The sequence below is a fragment of the Sturnira hondurensis genome, unplaced genomic scaffold, assembly GCF_014824575.4.
Source record: "Sturnira hondurensis isolate 20B ecotype Veracruz unplaced genomic scaffold, ASM1482457v3 Scaffold0005329, whole genome shotgun sequence".
NCBI classification, from domain to species: Eukaryota; Metazoa; Chordata; class Mammalia; order Chiroptera; family Phyllostomidae; genus Sturnira; species Sturnira hondurensis.
In genome coordinates, this window is record NW_028077960.1 from 1,612,359 (window position 1) to 1,636,171 (window position 23,813).

The following is a 23,813-nucleotide window of genomic DNA, read 5'->3' on the forward strand; positions in this document are numbered from 1 at the left end:
GTTCCAATTTTTCTATGTATTTATCAATACTCTTGTCTGTCCTTTTAAGTATAACCATCCTAGTGGATGTGAAGTGGTATCTCATGATTCTGATTTGCATTTCCCTAATAACTAAAGATAGTTAGCATCTATTCATGTGCTTATTAGCCACTTCTACATCTTTTTTGAAAAATGTGTATCCTTTGCCCATTTTTTTTAAAGACTTTATTTATTTATTTATTTTAGACCAAAGGGAAGGGAGGGAGAAAGAGAAGAAGAGAAACTTCACTGTGTGGTTGCCTCTTTTGTGCCCCCTACTGAGGGTCTAGCCTGCAGCCCAGGCATGTGCCCTGATTGGGATTCAAACCCGCCCCCTTTGGTTCACAGGCCGGCACTCAATCCACTAAGCCACACCAGCCAGGGCCCTTTGCCCATTTTTAAATTACATTATTTGTCTTTTATTATTGAGTTGTAAGAGTTCTTTATTCTAGATACATACAAGTCTCTTATCAGGAAAGTGATTTACAAGTATTTTCTCCCATGCTGTGGGTTGTCTTTTCACTCTCTGTTCATTCGTTCTTTCTTTCTTTCTTTCTTTCTCTCTCTGTCTCTCTGCCTCTCTGCCTCTCTGCCTCTCTCTCTCTGCCCCCCCTTCCTCCCTTTCTTCCTTCCCTTCTTCCTTCCCTTCTTCCTTCCCTTCTTCCTTCCCTTCTTCCTTTCCTTCTTCCTTTCCTTCTTCCTTCCCTTCCTTCCCTTCCTTCCCTTCCTTCCCTTCCTTCCCTTCCTTCCCTTCCTTCCCTTCCTTCCCTTCCTTCCCTTCCTCTCCTTTCTCTTTCTCATGTAGTCTCTATAGAAAATGTGCCCCGGCAGGGGAACACTGCTAAGAGAAACAGGACAGACAGAATGTGATGATGAGTCTCACTGGGCCAGATGCTGGCAAAGTATGAATCCATCTTTCTTCTGGGTCTGGGCATTTAGTCTCCTTTCTGTGCACTCTTTACCACCTGTCTTAGGACTTTAGACATCAAATATGTTTACCATGTGGCTTTTCTTTTGCCAGTTTTTGTGTACTTGAAATTGAACTTTGCAATTTTTTTCCCTCACCCAAGGACATTTTTTTTCATTGCTTGCTTTTTAAAAAAATTTTTAGAGAGAGCAGAAGGAGAGAGAAACATCAGTTGGTTGCTTTCCATACATGCTTGGACCAAGAATCCTTTACACCCGGACCTGGGATTGGACCCGCAACCTAGGTATATGCCCTGACTAGGAACTGAATCTGCAACCCTTCGTTTATGCAATGATGCTCCAATGAATTGAGCCACACCTGGCCAGGGGCAGCTCCTCCTGCTTTTAAGAGGCCATGTTCAGGTCTTTGTCCACCTGATGGTGCATTTAACTTCATGTTTAGATGGTGTTCCAATTCAGCATTTTTATTATGGCACAGCATTTGTGGTGTTCAAGCTGTAGACACTTTTTCATCTTTCACACAATTTTTCTAGTAAATGCCGAGGCTTGACATGATGGGAAGTTGTGGGAAGTTGTGACTCTTGGTCAGAGTGTAAGTAAAGAGTTTCAAGACTGGTGTGAGGCCCACTCTGGGCCTGTCCTTCCTTGGAGGTCTGTTTCTCAATCTGGTAAAAGTGGCCTGTCTCTAGTGACTGTCCTTCATTACTGAGGAGAACAGCCATCCCAGTAGCTGGACAGCTGCCGAGTCACACCACGAGGAGTGCCTACGCAGGCCTTCGCCACAGCCCAAGCTGCACATTCCCAGCAGGGGATGCCACATCCGTCCAGAGGTCCCTGCAAGGGCATGTTACACCTGCCTTATGACATGATTTTCACTTTCGCCTTACAGCCTTAACACACAAACACTTCTGTGGAATTAATTTCTTAAGGACAACTATGGTAAAGTCCTATTTTTGATACAAGTTAAGTACAGTTTTAAAAACCTGAAAATAGCCCTGGCTGGTGTGGCTCAGTTGGTTGGAGTATTATCCCACAACTAAGGGGTCATAGTTCGATTCCCCGTCAGGGCACATACCTGGGTTACAGGTTAGGTCCCTGGTCCAGGTGCATATGGGAGGCAACTAATCGATGCATTTCTATCCCATCAATGTTTCTCTCTCTCCTTTTTCTTTCCTTCTAAAAGCAATGGAAAAAAACGTCTTCAGGTGAGGATAAAAAAATTAAAAATAAAAACATAATAAAGATAACAGAAAAGTGACAGGAAGTAGGCTGGACTTAGAGGTGACAGCTATCCCATTTGGCAGCCTCTGAGAGGCGGTTTGTGGCTGAGGTGTTAAGAAAACAGACCTCACACAAGCTGGGTCTCCCCTACTACCAGCCCTGAGTGGAAGGAGACCCCTCAGTATCTCTAAGACCCAGGATGCAGACTTCCACTTCCTCAGTGGGAAACAAACTTGACACATATGTTAAAAGGTACGTGCTGAACACTTTAGGTGCAGATTGAGCACCTTGGTTTCTGCTTCTGTGAGTGGACATGCCTGGCCACTCAGTAGCCAACTTTGGTGGTAGGCGAGATTTTTGGGTGGTGGGGCTGCTGGACTGACAACACTCTCCCCCATCCCTCAAAGCAGCAACATTCTTTACTTACTCAACACTTGTTCATTCAGGCTAAACCCATATTGTCTACCAGATGTTGGCTCCTTTTTCCGTTACAGGAATGAATTGTGTGTCCCAGCCTGCTTCTGAAATCAGTTCTCAACTGTGTGGTTTGTGGAAGGCAGGGAACCTTGACCCTTTTCTCGGCGAGGGAACTTCCTGCAGAAGTGACTGAGTTGTACTACAGGGGATGAGGCTGTGGGCGTCCCACCTTTGGGCCAGGCTGGCCATCACATCTGCAGGCACCAGAATAACTGAACTGGGTGGGGCCCCCACCCAAGCCTGGTCCTGGAGGCCTTAGATCAGCTGTCCAGCTTCTGTCCTCCTCCTGAGCACAGTATCTTGTGTAACAAAAAAAAAAAAAATTAGAGAATTTTATGATTTCTGTACAAGTAAACTTAATCTTAAGAATCAATTAAATTTTCTCTTGCCGTTAGGTGACTTCTGGAAGGCAGCTATGCTCACCACTATACCACCAACGCTGACCGTTAGGTGACTTCTGGGTTCCTTCATCCCCTGGTCATTGGAAGTGCCACAAGTAGATGAGCTTCTGGGGAGGGAACTTCTCCCTGTACAGGGGACACTCTGTCTTAATGTCACATCACTGGGTTCTTTTCAGTTTTGTTTTTTTTTTTAAGATTTTATTTATTTATTTTTTGAGAGGGAAAGAGAAGGAGAAAAGGGAAGAGAAATATCAATGTGTGGTTGCCTCTTGCATGCCCCCTACTGGGAACCTGGCTTGCAATCCAGGCATGTGTCCTGATTGGGAATCGAATGGCAACCCTTTGGTTCACAGCCCACGCTCAGTCCACTGAGCTACACCAGCAAGGGCTCACTTTCTTGATGGTATTGTTGGCAGCACAGATGTTTTAAATTTTGTGTAGTGTAATTTATTTTTGTCGCTTATGCTTTTAATGTTGTATTTAACACTTTTCTTTAAGGGAGTGGTTTATGCCTTGGGTTTCAGATTTAGTAGCAGAGATAGTGGTGATGCAGTTAACAGGGCTGCAGAGTGCAGGAGAAGGGTGCGTGTTTCAGGGTTGGGAAGTACTTGGGCAACGGAAAGCAGTGAATTTAGTTTTGAATATGCGGAGTCTAAGCTACAGAGAGGACAGAGGAAGAGGTATCAAATGGCCAGCTTGAACTATACGTGTGGAGGGGAAAGGAAGGAAATCTAGATGTGAAAAAGAAAGCAATTGGGAGGCATCCTCTTAGAATGAAGAGTGAAGCTATAGTAGATGATGAGATCCACCCACAAGGGGGCAGTATCTAAGAGAAAAAGCAAGGGGGGCCCAAAACAGCCTCCTGAAGATTATCTACAGGTTTGGGGGAGTGTATGGAGGAATATTTGGAGGAAAAACAACAGTAGTATGTCACAGGGACAAGGGTGCGTGTGTCAAGGAGGAGGATGTGCCTGGTAGCATCACAGGGGGAGTGGAAACAGGAGGATAAGGAGGTGCGGGAAGAGACACTTGATAGCAAGGAGGTTAGTTATGGCCTTTAGCAGGGCTTGTGGGGGAGGGGTTTTAGATTGAGTGGCAGCCGGCAAGAAGGCAGCAACAGCAGTTTGAAAAAAAGGAGAAAGTAGAGTAGCTTAACAAATGCATAGTGATAAAAGGTTTTCATTTTTGTTTTGTTTTTAAAGCATAGGGGTTAAGTATTTTGTGGCCTAAGGGGAAGGGGAGATGAAAGATTCGGTGGAGTTAATTGATAGGTCTAAGTTTATATAGATGGGAGGGAATATAAGTAATGAGTGGAAGTTAACCTTTTCAAATTCATTTCACCACAGCCTCCCCTCACCCCTTTTTTGAGGCTGATTTCCTAACACCCTTTAATAAAGTATTTGCATCATTATAGTTTGGGAAATAAGGATCTAGTTTAAAAGCATTTCATGGTCAAGGACCTTGTTCATCTGTGAGGTATAGCCCTTACAACATAATTATGGTAATGGTAGGTGGGTGGACAAAGTAAGAAATGGAAGAGGGTTCCATCACCTGGATACAGAGGGTGAGGTAGTAAGAATGGGTATGAATTCAGTTAATGAAGGTGAGGAGAGAAGTTCAAATTCACAGCCAGTGGCCTCCATCCTATCAGTTGAGCAGGAGATGAGATGACTGCTAAGAATGAGTGGCATGGAAGATCCACTGTCAGTCTTTTCTGCCCTCATTCATTAACTTGTATTTTCATTGTAGATGTAGGATGCGGATTCTTTATCATCATAAATAGTGGAACAGCACACTCTTGTTGATTTTTTCTCCTGTTAATTTTTAACACCATATTTTGTATTGCCAGCTGATGCTCTCTGAGTGGTTAATTGACGTCCCTTCAGATTTGGGGCAGGAATGGATTGTGGTCGTGTGCCCTGTTGGGAAAAGAGCCCTTGTTGTGGCCTCCAGAGTGAGTAGCTGCCTCCTTTCTCTACGCCACCTCCCCAGTCTGTAGCAACAGGGATTCCTTTTTTTTTTTTAATCCTCACCCAAGGATATGTTTATTGATTTTAGAGAGGGAGAGGGACAGGGGGGCAGAGAGAGAGAAACATCAATGTGAGAGAAACATTGATCAGTTGCCTCCCATACAACCCCAACTGGATATGGAACCTGCAGCCTCTAGGTATGTGCCCTGGCTGGGGATCAAACCCACAGCCTCTTGGTGTATGGAGTGATGCTCCAACTCATTGAGGGATTAGTGGAGCCAACTGCACCAGGGCACAAGAGGGATTCTTTGCACTCCATATTCCTCGTGTGCCACAGCAGCTCTGCCTGGCATGGGGCCTGAAACACTTTCCTTCAGGAAGATTTTTTGAGAGCCATTTTTTGGGCTAATGACACCCCTGCAGAATGTGGAAGCAAGAGGGTGAGGAGACCAGGTACCTAATGAGAGTGGTGTCTTTCTTTCCAAATAGGGTTCTACCAGTGCCTACACCAAGAGTGGTTACTGCGTCAATAGGTTTCCTTCGCTTCTGCCAGGGGGCAACAGGCGAAACTCAACAACAGGAAAAGGTACCTGCATAAAATTCTTTTTTACAGTTTTTGTAAAATATAGTTTATTGATTGTGCTATTAACAGTTGTCCCAATTTTCCCCCTTTGCTCCTCTTTGCCTGGTAACCCCCCGTTCATTCTAGCAATCCCCTCTTTAGTTCATGTCTGCGGGTTGTCCATAGGAGTTCTTTGGCTTCTCCATGTCCTATACTATTCTTAGCCTCCCCCCCCCCTGTCTATATTGTACCTAACATTTATGCTTCTTAATCCCTGTACCTTTCTCTTCATTCTTCCCCTTCTCCCTCCCAGCTGACAACCCTCCAGATGATCTCCATATCTGTGATTCTGTTCTTGTTCTGGTTGTTGGCTTAGTTTGGTTTTTACTTTATTTTTTATTTTTCTTAATTTTTTACATAACTTTTATTGATTATGCTATTATAGCTTTCCCAATTATTTTCTCCCCTTTATCCCCCCTCTGCCTGCACACCCCCGCCCTCCAGCATTTCCCCTTAGTTCATGTCCATGGGTCATACAAATAAGTTCTTTGGCTTCTCTGTTTCCTGTACTATTCTTAACCTCTCCCTGTCTATTATGTACCTTCCGATTATGCTTCTTATTCCCTGTACCTTCCCTCTCATTCTTCCCCTCCCCATCCCCACTGAAAACTCTCCGTGTGTTGTTCATATATGGGGTTCTGTTCCTATTCTACTTGTTTGCTTAGTTTTTGTTTTCGTTTTTTAGACTCAGTTGTTGATAATTATGAATTTGTTATTTTACCGTTTGTGGTTTTTGATCTTCTATTTCTTAGATAAGCCCCTTTAACATTTCATATAATAAGGGCTTGGTGATGATGAACTTCTTTAACTTCACCTTGTCTTGGAAACACGTTATCTGCCCTTCCATTCTAAATGATAGCTTTGCTGGGTAGAGTAATCTTAGATGTAGGTCCTTGCCTTTCACAACTTCAAATACTTCTTTCCAGCCCCTTCTTTCCTGTAAGGTTTCCTTTGAGAAATCAGCTGATAGCCTTCTGGGAACTCCTTTGTAGGTTACTATCTCCTTTTCTCTTGCTGCTTTTAAGATTCTGTCCTTATCTTAAATCTTGGGTAACTTAATGATGATATGTCTTAGTGTGTTCCTCTTTAGGACTCTCTGAGCTTCCTGGACTTCCTGGAAGTCTATTTCTTTTGGCAGATTGGGGAAGTTTTCCTTTATTATTTTTTCAAATAAGTTTTCAATTTCTTGCTGTTGTTCTCCTTCCAGCACCCTTATAATTTAGATATTGGGACACTTCAGGTTGTCCCAGAGGTTTGTAAGACTTTCTTCACTTTTTGAATTCTTGTTTCTTCTTTTTTTCTGCTTGGATGTTTATTTTTTTCTTTTGTTCCAAATTGTTGCTCTGAGTCCTGGTTTCTTTCCCGTCATTTTTGGTTCCCTGAATATTTTGCTTTATTTCACTTTGGGTATCTTTCTTTTGTTCTTTCATTTTTCAACCAAGCTCAGTCAGTTCTGTGAGCATTTTGATTACCAGGGCCTTAAATCCTGTATCAGATAGGTTGGGTATGATCTCATTGCTTAGTTCTCTTTCTGATGTTTTGCTCTGTTCTTTCATTTGGGCCATATTTCTTTGTCTTGGTGCAGCTTATAAGTTGTGAGGGGGCGGGGCCTTAGGTATTCACCAGAGCAGTGCAATGCTCTCTTTGCTCTTCATTGGGCTGCGATGCTGCCTGTCCCGGAGGGGCCAGAGAGGGAACAGTGCAGCTGGCCTGCTCATCTCTAGCGCACTTTCCAACAGATTCTCATGTGAGACTGGGAGTTACTCCCACCGCGGCAACTGCATTAGTCCACAGTCAACTCTGAGTCTCAGTTTCACCTTCAGTCCGCCCTACCCACATAGCCTGCCACCTCACAGTGGTTTTTCTGAGCTTACATGGTTCACTGCCTTACTGGTCTGGTTGTTCTGGTTGATTTTTTCTTTAATTCTTTGGTGGTTGGAGTTCCATGGAGTTTGATTTTCTGGCACTTTGGGTTGTTTATTGGTTTTAGATTGGTTACTATCTTCCTTTTAGTGGTGCAAGGAAGTGAAGGGTTTCTACCTATGCCTCCATCTTGGCAGTGATTACCGTTGCTTTGAACTCTGCATCAGATAGGGTGTCTCTCTCCTCGGTGCTTAGTTCTTTTTGTGGAGTTTTTTTAAAAATTTTTTTCTTTTATCTTTAGAGGGGAAGGGAAGGAGAGAGGAAGAGAAATATCAATGTATGGTTGCTTCTTGTTTCCCTGCCAGGAACCAGCCTGCAACCCAGGCATGTGCCCTGACTGGGAATTGAACCGCGATCCTCTGGTTGGCAGGCCCACGCTCAATCCACTGAGCTACACCAGCCAGGGTTTTTTGTGGAGTTTTGATCTTTTCTTTCATTTGGGCCATATGTCTTTGGCTCGTCACACCTGTTATGTTGTAAGGGGGTGGCGCCTTCGATATTCACTGTGGTGGGGCAACCCTCTGTGCTGGGTTGTATCACGGTCTGTAGGAGAGGAGTCAGAGAGGGAACAATGCTGCACACTAGCTCCACTCTAGCCCCTTTCTGAGGAACCCTCCTGTGAGATGGGGAGTTTCTCCCTCTGTCACAACCCCTGTGGCAGTTTACAGCTGGCTTTGAGTCTTTAGTTTCCCATTTAGCCAGCCCCACCTCACCCTTGCAGTCGGCTGCCTCGCCATGTGTCCTCTCTGCTCAGCTACCCATCTCCCGTCTCTGCCCCTCCTACTGGTCTGGGTGAATGTTTCTTTAACTCCTTGGTTGTCAGAGTTTTATGCAGTTCGATTTTCTTGCACTTGTGGTTGTTTTTTTTTTAAGATTTTATTTATTCATTTTTAGATAAAGGTAAGGAGAATGAGAGGGAAAGGATTATCAATATGTGGTTGCCTCTTGTGCGTCCTGTACCAGGGACCTGGCCCAGAACCCAGGCATGTGCCCTGACTGGGAATCTAACTGGCGACCCCTTGGTTCGCAGCCCGCACTCAATCCACTGAGCTACACCAGCCAAGGCTGTTTATTGTTTTTTAAATTGTTTGTTATCCTTCTTTTGGTTGTGTGATTAAGTGAATCGTTTCTACCTACACCTCCATCTTGCTGGAACTCTCTCTCTTTTTTAAGCTTTATAATTATTAAGTCTTATAATCAGTAAAAGATAGTGTAAGTTGTTCTGTCAGTTGTTTCAAAGTCCAACTTTGAAAGCATACCTTTGAAATTGCATGGACACTGTCCTTCCACTGAAATTAGGCCATCTTCTTCAGTGTCTGCCCTCCTCAGCTGCAGAATAGACACAGCCCGGTGGAGCCTGCTGGGCAAAAACATCCCTGAATGGAAATCAACGTGCCTTTCCCATGAACCACTATTATAAGCTGATAGCTGCAGATGGGGAAAGGTCCCTCAGAAGGCTGAGTGTGATGTGCAGTAAGCTGTTGCTGGGGCTTCTTTGCCAAATTCCCTTTTCTCCTTTATTGTTGTCCTAACCTAACCTAAGCTTTTCCCTCCCACCTGAGCTTATCTGAGGAGACTAGACCATCGAGGTTAAATAATTTGCTCATGGTCATTCAGCGAGGACCCTAGGCTGAACCCTGCTCTCTTCCCTGCCTGCTCAGCTCCCTTTATGGTTCCTTATATCCTCCATACTGAGCTCAGACTTCTCTATTGACTTTGAGAGCCCCTCACACATTGGCTTTGGTCCACCCATCCTTGTATTTTTTTCCCTACTCTCCATATCCATCATTAGCTCTGTTCATCTAGTTTGCCTCCTTGCTCCCTACATGTACCCAGTTTATTCTACCTCTGGGCTTTTCCTCATGCAACTTCAATAATCTGGCCTGGAACACCCTCCCACCTCCCCTCTGCACGATTGTTTTAATTCTCTTATCACAGGAGACTCTGTTCATATCACATGTCTTTAATGAAGATTTCCTGCTTGCTCCAATCCCTCTTTTTTTATGGAATTCCCACTGTTCTCAGTTTGTGCTATATAGTTCATCTCTCTCTCTCTTTTTAAAAAAGGAAAGATTTTACCCATCTACTTTTAGAGAAAGGGGAAGGCAGGGAGAAAGAGAGGGAGAGAAACATTGATTGGTGGCCTCTCATATGCTCCCAACTGGCCTGCAGCCCAGGCATGTGCCCCGACTGGGAGTCAAACTAGGAATCTAACTGGTGACCATTCAATTCCCAGGCCAGTGCTCAATCCACTGAGCCACACAAGCCAGGGTGATCTCTCTTTTTTAAAAAAAAACATTATTTATTTATTTATCTATCTATCTATCTATTTATTTATTTATTTAGGGAGGAAGAAAGAGAGGGAGAGAAACATCACTGTTTGAGAGAAACATTGATTGGTTGCTTCCCATGTGTTCCCCCAACCAGGGACCAAACCCAAAACTCACACTTGTGCCCTGACAGGGAGTTGAACCAGCTGCCCTTTGCTTTGTGAGATAATACTCAACCAGCTGAGCCACACCAGTCAGGGTTATGTAATTCATCTCTTGGTTCTTTCCGCTGTGATCATCTTATCTCCTTAACTGGATTGTAACTTCCTAAAAGGCAGGGACTAATAGTTAATATCCCCATATAGCACAGTGCCCTGGATAGAAACTCAAAAGTTAGTAGTAGCCCTGATCAGTGTGGCTCAGTTGGTTGGACATTGTCCCACAAAACAAAGGTCACTGATTCGATAATCAGTCAGGGCACATGCCTGGGTCTCAGGGTTGGTCTCCAGCTGGGGTTGTCCAGCTGCCTCTGAACAAGAGGCAGCCTGTCAATGTTTCTCTCCCACATTAATGTTTCTCTCCCTCTCTTTCTTCTTCCCTTCCTCTCTCTTAAAATAAGTAAATAAAATCTTAAAAAGTAGTTGTAAAGTTGATCTTCTCTAAGGTGAGTAAGTGTCCCAACTTATCTAAAGTTCAGAATTTCCACTTGGCTTAAGGGTTGCCTGGATCCCTCTTGTGCTGTCCGACTCCAGGTCACCCTCCAGCTGCATCATGAAGAATGTGCTCCCTCTGAACTCTGGTTCCTCAGGGCTGGTGCTTGCTGCAAGCATCAAGGATGTTGGACTCAGTTCCCAAGCCCTAAGATGCGGCTCCCTGGATTGTGGTGTAGGGACCCTGATTGGAGGGGTACCCTGTAACGACTTTCTGCATTGTGTCCCAGACTACACCATTCTGGACTGCATTTACAGTGAAGCAGAGCAGACCTACTACGTGCTTGATGTGATGTGCTGGCGGGGGCACCCTTTTTATGACTGCCAGGTAAGGATTAATAATTCCCTCATGTCTTTTGTTTTCTTCTCTCCTCCTGGAGAAATGGCTCAGTATATGGGTTCTTGGTGTGTAGAGGATATGGTGTATAAAGAATATTACTCAGTGTTTCTTTGAGTGTGTTTAAATTAGCTTTTTTAAAAAATCCTTACCCGAGGACATGCTCACTGATTTTAGAGGGGGTGTAGAGAAACATTGTCATGAGAAATGTCTATTGCCTCTTGTATGCTCCCTGACTGGGACCAAACTCACAGCCTAGGTATGTGCCCCAACCAAGAATCAAACCTGGAACCTTTCATTTCAGAATATAGGATGATGTTCCAACCAACTGAGCCATGCCAGCGAGGGCAAATTAGTTTTGTTTCTTTTTTTTTTTAAAGGAGAAACTAAGAGAAGTATAGCAAGTTCTGTTTTTCCCCCCCTTAATATTTTATTTATTTATTTTCAGAGAGAGGGAAAGGGAGGAAGAAGGAGAGGTAGAGAAACATCGATATGTGAGAGAAACAGCAGTTAGCTGCATCTTGCACACCCACAAACAGGGACCTGCCCTGCAACTCAGGTACGTGCCCTGACTGGGAGTCAAACTGACAACCTTTCAGATCATAGGCTGACACTCAATTCACTGAGCCACACCAGCCAGGACAAATTCTGGATGGGAGGAAAAAGAGAAACAGAACAGAGGGTTAGGCTGGGACTTTGCAGAAGCTGCAGCTGCCTGTCATCCTTTCCAGAGTGTGGGAAGATTGCTGTCAGGGAAGATTGTGGGGGAAGGGGATGCCTTTGTACAAAGAAGAGAAAGTGTAAGGCATCATCCAGTGGACTCTTGCTACCTCTTCTCCTTCACCAGCTGCATTCTGACCCTGAGTAGGGCAGAGCCCTTCTGGTATAACACAAAGCCTTGAACCTCTGGGGTGATAGCTATAGAAGGAGATTTTCCAAGTGAGGAGAGGCCCCAATGTTCTTTCCTCAAGTTTCAAATTCCCCCAATGTTTCTCCTCAAATTGGTGATTTATAAGTGACAGTAATAGTCATCGCGATGAGGCAAAGTCAGCCACTCAGGCTCCATTTCTGTTCCCAATAATCTGCCAGCACTATCCCAGTTTTATAGTGGTGAATTTTTATTCTCCCTGTCAATTAGTTTATTGTAGTGGTTCTCAATGTTATTAGAAATGCAAATTTGCAGGAGTTCTTGTCACAATAGTAGAGTAGGTAAGTGCTGTGGTCGCCTCCTTCCATGACCACATCAAAATTGCAACTGAATTGGAGAACCATCTAAATAAAAGCCGAACCTAACTCCTATAGTAAGGATATACGGAAGCCATATCAAGACTGTTAGGAGAGACAGAGATGAGGAACAGGCTGGCTCCACACCCATGAATTGGAGAAATCTCAGCTGCACAAGACCTCTGCAAGAACCAGAGGTCACAGCCCCACACTGCTCACCCCAGCCCTGAGCACCATTCCTGGAAGAGGAGTCTACATAACATCTGGTATGAAAATCAGTGGGGATTTCATCGATATAGGTGAGACAGAAGGTTGCTGGAATACCAGGTGTCCTCTTAAAGGGCCCGTGCACAGACTCTTGCTTACAAGCGTTCACCCTGGGCTCCAGTGAAGGGACAACAGCTTGGGAGATGCCAGCGACATATAGGGAGAAACTGAGTTGTGTGATTTCAGGGTGAGGGCTAGAGGGATGGCCACCATTGTCCCTATGTTGAGCACTTCTCCCATACAACCAAATTGGATTCCCATTAGCTTGGTGAACTCCGCTTGCTCTATTCTGATGATTCCCTGGACCCCACTCTACCCACTTCGCATAGTGCCAGAGGCTCCTTCAGTGGCCTTGGCCTGAGCCTCAGGTTTTCTTAAAAAACTCTGAAAGGCCTGCTGGCCCTAGGCTGGTGGCAGCTGGCTTCAGTGTGCCCTGTGCCTTTTGCTTGCTGAGTGGCTCCAGGCTCAACACTGCTGCAAAATCTGAATCTGCATTAACTGGCACATCATTTGCACCACCCTGGTGACTCCCTGAGATGCCACCTCACCTAACTTGTAGATTACCTGAGCCTCTTTCAGCAGCTGAGCCATACCAGCAGCCCGCAGGCAGAAATAGGTCTTGGGGTACCCAGAGTCTTTAGCTAAGTGGCCTCAGGTTTGGTACTGCTGGCAGCTGGCCTCACTCCACAGAGTGGCATCTTTCATGTGTCTCCAGGTGCAGCACTGGTAGATAGCAACTGTGGTCTCTTTGTAGTTCTGACCAGGTAGTGCTGGGCTGGTCATAAGCAGGGCCTGACCTTGGCCTACACTGGAACCCCTGTTAAGAGGCCCCAGAATCAATACATCTGGTGGCTGGCTTCAGACCATGACAGTATACCACGCAATGTCATGCTCTTAACTCCCCAAGGAGCACATACAAGGAAAAGGTAGTCTTGGCAGGCATCAGAGCCTGCTGGGGTGATCTCACTCCCTGGGGTCAGCCCCCACAGAAGCTTCTATGCTATGGTCATGGCCAGTACTCACAGCCATTCAGCTTGGTGGTCAGCCCCACCCACTGACGTGCCTAAAGTAATCAAGGCTCAACTACAACAGGTGGGCCCACACAGCCCACACAATAGACACGTCTGGAGTACCCCACTCACGTGACCAGGGAAACTACACCACTGGGCCCCTAGGACACCTACTAGATAAAGCCAATCTGCCAATAATAGAAGACATGGCAGACCTAATACATAGAAACAAACACAGAGGCAGCCAAAATGAGACAAAGAAGCATGCCCCAAATGGAAGAAGAGGAAAAAAGTGAGAAACAACTAAAAGAAATGGAGGAAAGCAATCTACCAGATAAAGGGTTCAAAACACTAGTTATAAGGATGATCAAGTAACGTGGTGAGAACATCAACAAAGAGATAATAAGCATGAAAAAAGACGGAAATCATAGAACCAGTGAGAAATGAATACAATAACCGAAATGAAGACTACTCTAGAAGAAATCAACATCAGTTTAGATGAAGCAGAGGACGGAATCAGCAATCTAGGAGACAAGTAACAGAAAACACCCAATAGGGATGGCTACTATTTATTTACAAAAAAAAAAAACAGCCCTGTCTGGTGTGGCTTAGTGGATTGGGTGCTGGCCTGTGACCCGAAGGGCCACCTGTTTGATTCCCAGTCAGGGCACATTCCTGGGTTGGGGGCCAGGTCCTAGTTGGGGGGGTATGAGAGACAACTAATTGATATCTCTTGCACAGTAATGTTTCCTTCCCTCTATTTATCCCTCCTTACTCCTCTCTCTAAAGGAAAAAAAAAAAAAAGAAAGAATCTTAAAATCAGAAAGAGAAAAGCAGTTACGTAAAAGGGAGCTCCCATAAGACTGTGAGCTGATTTCTTCACAGAAACTTTGCAGGCCCAAAGAGACTGTTGCGAAATGTTCAAAGTGATGAAAAGTAAGGACCTACGATCAAAACTACTTGACCCAGCAAAGCTATCATTTGAAATTGAGGGAGGATAAAGAGCTTCCAGAAAGAAAAAGCTGAAGGAGCACCATCAAACCAGTATTACAAGAAATGTTAAAGGAATTTTTTAAGGAGAAGAAGGAAAACGAAAAGAACAAACAGGAATAACCCTGGCTGGAGTGGTTCAGTGGATTGAGTGCTGGCCTGTGAACCGAAAGGTCACAGGTTTGATTCTCAATCAGGGCGATGTTTGGGTTCCAGGCCGGGTCCCCAGTTGGGTACATGAGCAAGGCAATCGATTTTATGTTTCTTTCCCTTTCTTTCTCCCCACCTTCCCCTCTCTCTAAAAAAATAAAATCTTAAAAGACAACAAATATGAATAATAAAATGGCAATAACTATGTACCTGTTGATAATCACTTTGAATGTACCATGTTTTGCTGTGTACAGTGCACATCCATGTTTTTGTGCACATTGTACACTTATGGACTGTTATGCCCATTGTTATACCAATAGTATGTAGTCATTATTCCCATGTATAATGCACATCCTTATTTTTCCCTAAAAAATTTGGCAAAAAGTACATATTATTACATGGGAAAATATGGTAAATAGATTGAATATTCCAGTCAAAAGACAGGAACCTGAATGGATAATAAAATAAGACCCATACATATGCTATCTACAAGAGACCTATTTCAGATCAAAAGACATACAAACTGAAATAAAGAGATAGGAAAAGATATTTCATGCAATGAAATGGGAAAGCTGGGGTAGGAATACTTATATCAGACAAAACAGACTTTAAAACAAAGTCTGTAACACCAATCTGGGGATTGCAGGGACAGGGAGGGGGGTGGAGGTAGAAGAGTGTATGGGGGAGTAAATGGTGGTGGGGAAAAGGCTATCTTAAGAGAAAACAAAGGAAATTTCATAATAAAGAGATCAATTCAACAAGAAGAAATAACCCTTGTAAATATTTATGCACCCAACATTGGAGCACCTAAGTATATAAAGCAAATATTGATGGACATACAGGGAGAGATTGACAGAATAACAATCACAGTATGGGATTTTAACACTCTATTGTTATCCCTGGATTGGTCTTACAGAAAATCAACAAGGAAACTCCAGCCTTAAATAACACATTAGATCAAATTGATTTAGTTGATATTTTTGAGCACTTTACCCCCAAAGCAGCAGGAAACACATTCTTTTCAAGTGCTCATGGAACATTTTCCAGTATAGACCACATGTTAGACCACAAAACAGTTCTCAATAAATGTAAGAAGATTGAGATCATAGCAAGCATCTTTTCCAGCCACAATGGTATGAAACCAGAAATCAAATACAGCTTTAAAGATTTTTTAAAATTTATTTTTGGAGGGAGGAGGGGAAGGAGAGAAACATCAATGGATGATTGCCTCTTGGGTGCCCCCTACTGGGGAACCTAGCCTGCAACCCAGGCAAGTGCCTTAAGTGTCAAACTGGCAACCTTTTGGTTCGCAGGCTGGCGCTCAATCCACCGAGCTGTAGCAGCCAGGGCTCAAATACAATTATTTTTCAAAAGTGGAAAGCATTCGAACACATGAAGGCTAAATAACATATTATTAGATAATGAATGCATCCCTGGCTGGTATGGCTCAGTGGGTTGATTCCCAGTGTGTAAACCAAAAGGTCGCTCGTTTGATTCCTGGTCAGGGCACATGCCTGCGATGCAGGATAGGTCCCTGGCTGGGGGCTTGTGAGAAACAACTTACTGATCTATCTCTCACACATAGATGTCTCCCTCCCCTTCTTCCCCTCCTCCCTTCACCCTCTCTAAAAATAAATAAATAAAATCTTTAAAAAAATAATAAATGCATTAACAATGAGACTAAGAGTTTCCTGGAAAAAATGAAAATGAACAAACAATAACCCAAAATCTATGGGACACATTGAAAACAGACCTAAGGGTCAAGATGGAAGCATAGGTAGATATACTTTCCTGCTCGCACAACCAAAAGGACAACAAAAAATTAAAAAAAAAAAAACCAGAATAGCCAGAAAAATTGAACTGTATGGAAGCCCAACAACCAAAGCGTTAAATATTTATCCAGACCAGTAAGAGGGGCAGAGATGGACAGCCAGTGTGGAGAGGACTCGCAGCAAGGCAGCAGCAGGTGGCATGGATGGCCCCACATTTGTGTGCAGACAAACTGGGAGGAACAGCTAGGGAGCTAGACAGACCTGGGAAGCCAGGGTTCCAGTACAGGGAAGTAAAGTCTCTGACTGAAAAAACCTGTGGGAGTTGAGGCAGAAGAAACTCCCAGCCTCACAGAAGAATTCATTGGAGAGACCCACAGGGTCCTAGAATGTACACAAAACCACCCACCTGGTATTCACTAGAAGGGCCCGATTTGCTTGTGGGTAGTGGAGGAGGTGACTGAAAGCCCACCAAGAGCTGAGCAAGTGGGATTGTTCACCCTTGGACCCTTCTTCCACATACAGCAACCACAACACATTGACCTGGGTTGACCTACCCTGGCGAATACCTAAGGCTCCTCTCCCTATAATGTACATAACAGGTGTGACGAGACGAAACAATATGGCCCAAATGAAAGAACATATCAAAGCTCCAAAAATAGAACTAAGTGATGAAGAGATAGCCAACCTATCAGATGCAGAGTTCAAAACATTAATAATCAGAATGTTCACAAAAAATGGTTGAGTATGGTTGCAAAATAGAGTAAAAAGTGAAAGCTATGCAAAATGGAATAAACATATACAGGGAACCAACAGTGAAGGGAAGGAAACCGGGACTCAAATTAACAGTTTGGACCAGAAGGAAGAAAGAAACATTCAACTAGAACAGAATGAAGAAACAAGAATTCAAAAAAATGAGGAGAGGCTCAGGAACCTCTGGGGCAACTCTAAACATTCCAACATTGGAATCACAGGGGTGCCAGAGGGAGAAAAGAAAAAGCAATAAATCAAAAACTTTTTTTGAAAAAATAATGAAGGAGATCTTCCCTAATCTGGCAAAGGAAATAGGCTTCTGGGAAGTTGAGGAAGCCCAGAGAGTCCCAAAGAAGTTGGTCCCAAGGAAGTGCACACCAAAGCACGTCATAATTACACTACCCAAGATTTAAGATAAGGAAAGAATCTTAAAGCAGCAAGAAAAAAGGAGACAGTTTCCTACAAAGGAATTCCCGTAAGACTTTTAGCTGATTTCACAAAAGAAACCTTGCAGCCAAGAAGGGGCTGGAAAGTAGTATTCAAAGTCAGGAAAGGCAAGGACCTACAAGCTAGATTACTCTATCCAGTAAAACTATCATTTAGAATGGAATGACACAGATAAAGTGCTTCCCAGATAAGGTCAAGTTAAAGGAGTTCATCATCATCAAGCCTTTATTATATGAAACGTTAGTGGGACTTCTATAAGAAAAAGAAGTTCAGAAATGTGGACAGTAAAATTACAACAAACTCACAACTACCAACAACCGAACCTAAAAAAGAGCAAAAATAAAAAGGAACTAAGCAAACAAGTAGAACAGGAACAGAATCACAGAAGTGGAGATCACCTGGAGGTTTATCAGCAGGGAGGAGAAATGGGAGAAAAGGCACAGGGAATAAGAAACATAAATGGTAGGTAGAAAATAGTGGTGGTGGTGGGGGAGGTTAAAATAGTATGGGGAATGGAGAAGCCAAAGAGCCTATATGTATGATCCATGGATATGAACTAAGTTGGGAGAATGATGGTTTGAGTGGGGTATAGGGTGGAGGGGAATAAAGGGGAGAAAAAAATGGGACAACTGTAATAGCATAATCAATAAAATACATTTTTAAAAAAAAAAAGTCCTGAGAGGGAAGTTCATAGCATTATAGACCTACCTCCAGAAAAAAGAAAAATCTCAAACAATCTAAGACTTAAACTACAATCTAACACTACACCTAAAAGAACTAGAGCCCTGCCTGGTGTGGCTCAGTGGATTGAGTGCCAGCCTGCAAACCAGTCACTGGTTCGGTTCCCTGTCTAGGGCACGTGCCTGGGTTGTAGGCCAGATCCCCTGCTGTGGTTGTGCAGGAGGCTACCACACGTTGAGGTTTTTCTCCCTCTCTTTCTCCCTCACTTCCCCTCTCTAAAAATAAATTAAATCTAAAAAAATAAAAGAACTAGAAAAAGAACAGCAAACAAAGCCCAGAGTAAGTAGAAGGGAGGAAATAATAAAAGTCAGAGTGGAAAAACTTGACATAAAGTCTGAAAAAAAAACAATATAAAAGAACAGTGAAACCAGGAGATGGTTCTTTGAAAATATAAACAGGTTTGATGAACTTTTTATGGGACTCATCCAGAAACAGAGAAGACCCAAATGAGTAAGATCAGAAATGACAAAGAAGTGACAACTGACACCACAGAAATATAAAGGATTGTAAGAAAATAATGCAATTGTATTCCTAAAATTGGACAATTTGGAAGAAATAAATTTCTAGTAACATACCATCTTCCAAGAATGTATCAAGAAAAAACAATATCTCAGTAGACTGATTACTACCAACCAAAATTGATTCAGTAATCAAAAGCCTGTCAAGAAATGAAAACCCCTACCTATACTGGATGTCTCACGGGTAAATTTTACGTACATTCGAAGAAGAATTAAGACCTATCCTACTCAAACTGTTCCAAAAAAGTCAGGAGGAGGGAATGCCCCAAGCTCATTTCATGAGGCCAGCATTACCCTGATTCCAAAGCCTTACAAAGACATTACAAAGAAGATAATTATAGACCAGTATCTGTAATGAACATAGGTGCAAAAGTCCTCAGCAAAATATTGGCAAACTGAATTCAGTAATACATTAAAAATATTTTCTAAGGACCAAAAGGGATCAAGAGGGATTTATTCCTGGGATGCAAGGTTGCTTCTATGTATGCAAATCAATTAATGTGATCCACCACGTAAAATAAAATATAAAAATCTTATGATCATATCAGTAGATGCAGAAATAGCATTTGACAAAATTCAGCACTATTTTAGTATAAAACCTCTCACCAAATTGGGAATAAAAGGAACATAACTCAATACAATGAAGTTCGTATAGGTATGACAAACCCACAGCTAACATCATACCCAATGGAGAAAAGTTAAAAGTACGTAAGGCGAGGAACAGGACAAGGGTGTCTGTTTTCATTACTTTTATTCAACATAATTCTGAAGTCCTAGCCACAGCAATGAGATGAGAAAATGAAATAAAAACATCTAAATTTAAAAGGAAGGAGTAAAACTTGCTTCCTTCAGCAGTAGATGTACTAAAAATGGAATGATACAGAGATTAGCCTGGCTTTTGGGAAAGGATGACATGCAAATTCATGACACATTCCACATTCAAGGGATTAAGAAGTACCACTTGGGCCCTGGCTGGTGTAGCCCAGTGGATTGAGTGCGGGCCTGCGAACCACACGATCATGGTTCAATTCCCAGTCAGGGCACATGCCTGGGTTGCAGGCCAGTTCCCAGCAGGGGACTCACGAGAGGCAACCATACATTGATGTTTCTCTCCTTCTCTCCTTCCCTTCCTCTCTAAAGACAAATAAATAAAATCTTTAAAATATATATAAATAAGTAAATAAAATCAACAAACAGGTATTGGAAAGAATGTGGAGAAAAGGGAACTCTCAAGCGCTGTTAGTGTATTGCAAATTGGTGCAGCCACTGTGGAAAATAGTATGTGGAGTTTCTTTGAAAAAATAAAAATACAATTACTTTATTATCCAGCAGTTCTACCTCAATACTTATCTGAAGAAATCCAAAACACTAGTTCAAAAAAATAGATGTTCATTGCAGCGTTACTTACCGTAGCCAAGATATGGAAGTAACCCAGGTGTCCATCAACTGAGGAGTGGGTGAAGGAGAGGTGGCTCATGTTATTTGGCCATAAAAAGGAAACCTTGTCATTTGTAACGTCCAGGAATGAACTTAGAAGGTAATATGCTAAATGAANCTCAATACTTATCTGAAGAAATCCAAAACACTAGTTCAAAAAAATAGATGTTCATTGCAGCGTTACTTACCGTAGCCAAGATATGGAAGTAACCCAGGTGTCCATCAACTGAGGAGTGGGTGAAGGAGAGGGGGCTCATGTTATTTGGCCATAAAAAGGAAACCTTGTCATTTGTAACGTCCAGGGATGAACTTAGAAGGTAATATGCTAAATGAAATAAGTCAGATATGAAAATACAAATAATATACGATTTTACTTACATAGGGAATCTAAAGAACAAAAGTATCAATACAGCAGAAACAGACTCATAGATACAAAGAACAAACGGGTTGTTGTCAGATTCTAGGGATTTGGGGGTCTGGTTTGAAAATGTGAAACAGTTAAGAAGTACAGATTGTCAGTTACAAAATAGTCATGGGGATGTCAAGTACATAGGGAAGGTAGTCAATAATCTTGTCATAATTATGTATGGTGTCAGGTAAGGTAATAGGCTTTTCAGGGGGATCACTTCATAAATTATGTGAATGTCTAAACACTGTTGAATGCCAGAAGCTAATATAAAATAATGTGGCATTTCAACTGGAATTAAAAAGAAGAAAAGAAATGCAAATGATCAGACCTGCTGAATCAGAAACTATAGATGTGGCTTGTGTGTTAACAAGCCTGCAGGGGATGCGGGCCCAAGTGTGGGAATCATGGGTTATTGCCTCAAAGCCAGGTTTCTTCGTTCTGTTCCCTGGCGGTACTTCAGAACTCTAACACTACCTCCTTCTACAATAACTGCCAGGACTTGACTCGCTAAACACCTTTAAGGATTATCTCATTGAATTCCTTATAACAGCTCTATAAAGTTAGTACGGTTATTCCTAATCGTATAGATATGGAAGTTGAGAGCCACAGATTTAAGTACCTTGCTCAAGTGCAGAGCCAAGCCTAAAACTCAGAAGTTGTAAATTCAGTCCAGAACATATTTTCCTTTAATCGTATTGAAGGAAATTTCCTTATATGCATTTATAACATATGAATTTGATACATAGAACCACCTGTTTGGTTTGTTTTTTCTTTCCCAACAACATTTTTTCATTGCTTTTAGAGAGAGAGGGAGAGGGAGTCATTGATCGGTTGCCTTCTCATATACTCCTCGACTACGGATCAAACCTACAACCTGGAATATATTCCCCGACCAGTAATTGAACCCACAACCTTTTGGTCTATGAGACAATGCTCCAACCAACAAAGACACACCAGCCAGGGCTCACCAGTGTTTTATAGTATAGAGAAAAGACTGGCCCTGGCTGGTGCAGCTTAGTGGATTGAGTGCTGGCCTGTGAACTAAAAAGTTTAATTCCCAGTCATGGCACATGCCTGGGTTGCACTCCAGGTACTTGGTTGGGGGCGTACAAGGGGCAGTTGATTGATGTATCTCTTGCACATCGATATTTCTCACCCTCTCTCCCTTCCCGCCTCAAAAAAAAATTAAAATCTTTAAGAAAAAGAAAAGGTTATATATTTTTTTAATTTCCAAAAGCTAAATAATGTAAGGGGGGGAAATGACATAGATAAGTACAGAAAGGTACATATCAGTGATTCAGAGAATAAAGTTTATGAGAATTTGAAACTATATAGTAGTTTCTAATCCTCGGGATTAAAATAAAACAAAAGACGACCTGATGTGATTTGGAGTTGGAAAGTCCTGGTCCCTTAAGTATTTTCTGTGTGCACCTGGACAAGTGACGTATTGTCTCTGAGCCTCCTCCGACTTCTCACCTATAAAATGGAGATGATGATAACAATTCTCACAGGATAGTTGAAGATTAATGAGATTATGTGTGTAAAATTTTTAACTTGAGGCTGGACACATAGTAGGTTTTCCATAATAAATGTTGGGTCTACTGCTATTAATAATCCTACTAGATTTTAAGAAAAGAATATTCAAAAAAGAAGAATATTCAGGCCCTCTTCCTTTTCACAGAACCCTGCCAACACCATGTTCAGGTGCTTCCTGGAAGTTGGTTGGGTGGCCTACGTCTCCTTTGAGCTTCATGCCAAGAAGCTAGTCGAGGTTATAGATGTTTGATCAGAACAGGGCTTTGGTTGATGGATCTTGCACTTAAGTAAGGAGACAAGCTTTGCCTTTCAGATGCATGCAGCTCACTGACTTTGTCCTTGAGTTCCCACAAGGTGCCTGCCAGAAGTATCTCCAACAAGCCTGGCAGAAGGCAGGTATCAGTACAAAACGGGCAGCCCTGCCACGGACCAAGAAGATTGAAGCCAGAGAAAACAAACCCCAGATGACTGACTTTGATCATTACAAAAGCATGAAGGCAAAGAAAATGAGGAACTGAATAATCCAGCTTGAAGTTAGGAAGCTTCAGAAGGTAGCTCTCCTGAAAGCTTCTCCCGAAAACCATGTACCACTAAAGGTGCAGTTGCTGCAAACCTTCCAGCAAAAAAGGTGACTGCTGCAGCCAGAAGGCAGCACCTCCAAAAGTTCAGAAGGGTCTGAAATCTCCAGCCCAGAAAGCATCTGCTCTAAAGGCATCTGGCAAGAAAGTACAAGAATATAGGAGGCTATTATAAAAGTAATATAGGTTCTTTTTGCATGCTGGTAAATCAAAAGAAAAAAAAAACTCTTCAAAGATTTTCTAAGTATCTTCCTGACCTTGTGGCAGTGTGAAAGAAATGAGGGTAATGATAGAAGGGTTTAAAGGTCTTAATAAATCAGACTGCTGTTTAGAGTTGGGTGTTTTGGTTTGTATTACAGTTTGAGATGAGCAGTATTGTATCTTTCTCTTTTCCTTCTCTGTGGCAGACTGATTTCCGATTCTACTGGATGCATTCAAAGTTACCAGAAGAAGAAGGACTGGGAGAGAACACCAAGCTCAATCCTGTAAGGCCTGGGGTTAGGGTTGCCGATTTCTTTATGGGATTGGTTTGGATTGGTCTATTATTTAAATATAATCATTATGAATGAAATAATCTATTTTTGAGACAGTATGGCATAATAGGAAGGTTATAGGCTTAACAGTCATCCAGATCTGGATTCTGGTTTTGGCTTTAACAATTACTAGGACAAGTTAAAAACATTTGGCCTTAGTTTCTTCATTTGTATAATAAGGTTTAAAACACCTACTTTACAGGGTTATTCTAAGAACCAAATGATAAAAATATGCATCTCCTCCTAGCACGTCCTACTTATGGTAGGCTCTCAATAAATAGTGGTGGATGTAAAATGCTCATACCTGCTTTTATTAATAAAGTATTTAGAATTCTGGTACCTTGGTTCACTACTGTAGCATGTATCAACATCACCGAGAGGCCTGGTAAAAAAGACTTCTCTGTCTGAGTACCAGAGTTTCTGATTAGGTTTATATTTCTAACAAGTTCCCTAGTGATGCTGAAATTGCTGGTCCATGAACCACATTTTGGTATCTGAGCTGAGAGTGACCTCATCTAGTGAGTNCTCCTAGCACGTCCTACTTATGGTAGGCTCTCAATAAATAGTGGTGGATG

General features: G+C 42.6%; 1 protein-coding gene, 1 non-coding gene and 1 pseudogene across 7 annotated transcripts in view; all 3 read left to right on the plus strand.

Annotated features, from left to right (window-relative positions):
- Positions 1–23,813, plus strand: part of SNUPN (snurportin 1) — a 43,697-nt gene that overhangs the window by 16,726 nt on the left and 3,158 nt on the right. For all 6 annotated transcript variants that reach the window (XM_037046985.1, XM_037046983.1, XM_037046982.1 and 3 more), the window contains 4 exons: positions 4,894–4,998; positions 5,504–5,600; positions 10,770–10,867; positions 23,113–23,190. In XM_037046985.1, the coding sequence (XP_036902880.1) occupies positions 4,894–4,998; positions 5,504–5,600; positions 10,770–10,867; positions 23,113–23,190 (378 nt within the window). The remainder of the gene's footprint in view (positions 1–4,893; positions 4,999–5,503; positions 5,601–10,769; positions 10,868–23,112; positions 23,191–23,813) is intronic.
- On the plus strand, positions 19,585–19,688 carry LOC118987862 (U6 spliceosomal RNA). The gene has a single exon (XR_005066663.1). It is a non-coding gene; the product is annotated as a U6 spliceosomal RNA (small nuclear RNA).
- LOC118987733 (60S ribosomal protein L14-like) lies at positions 21,883–23,085 on the plus strand (annotated as a pseudogene).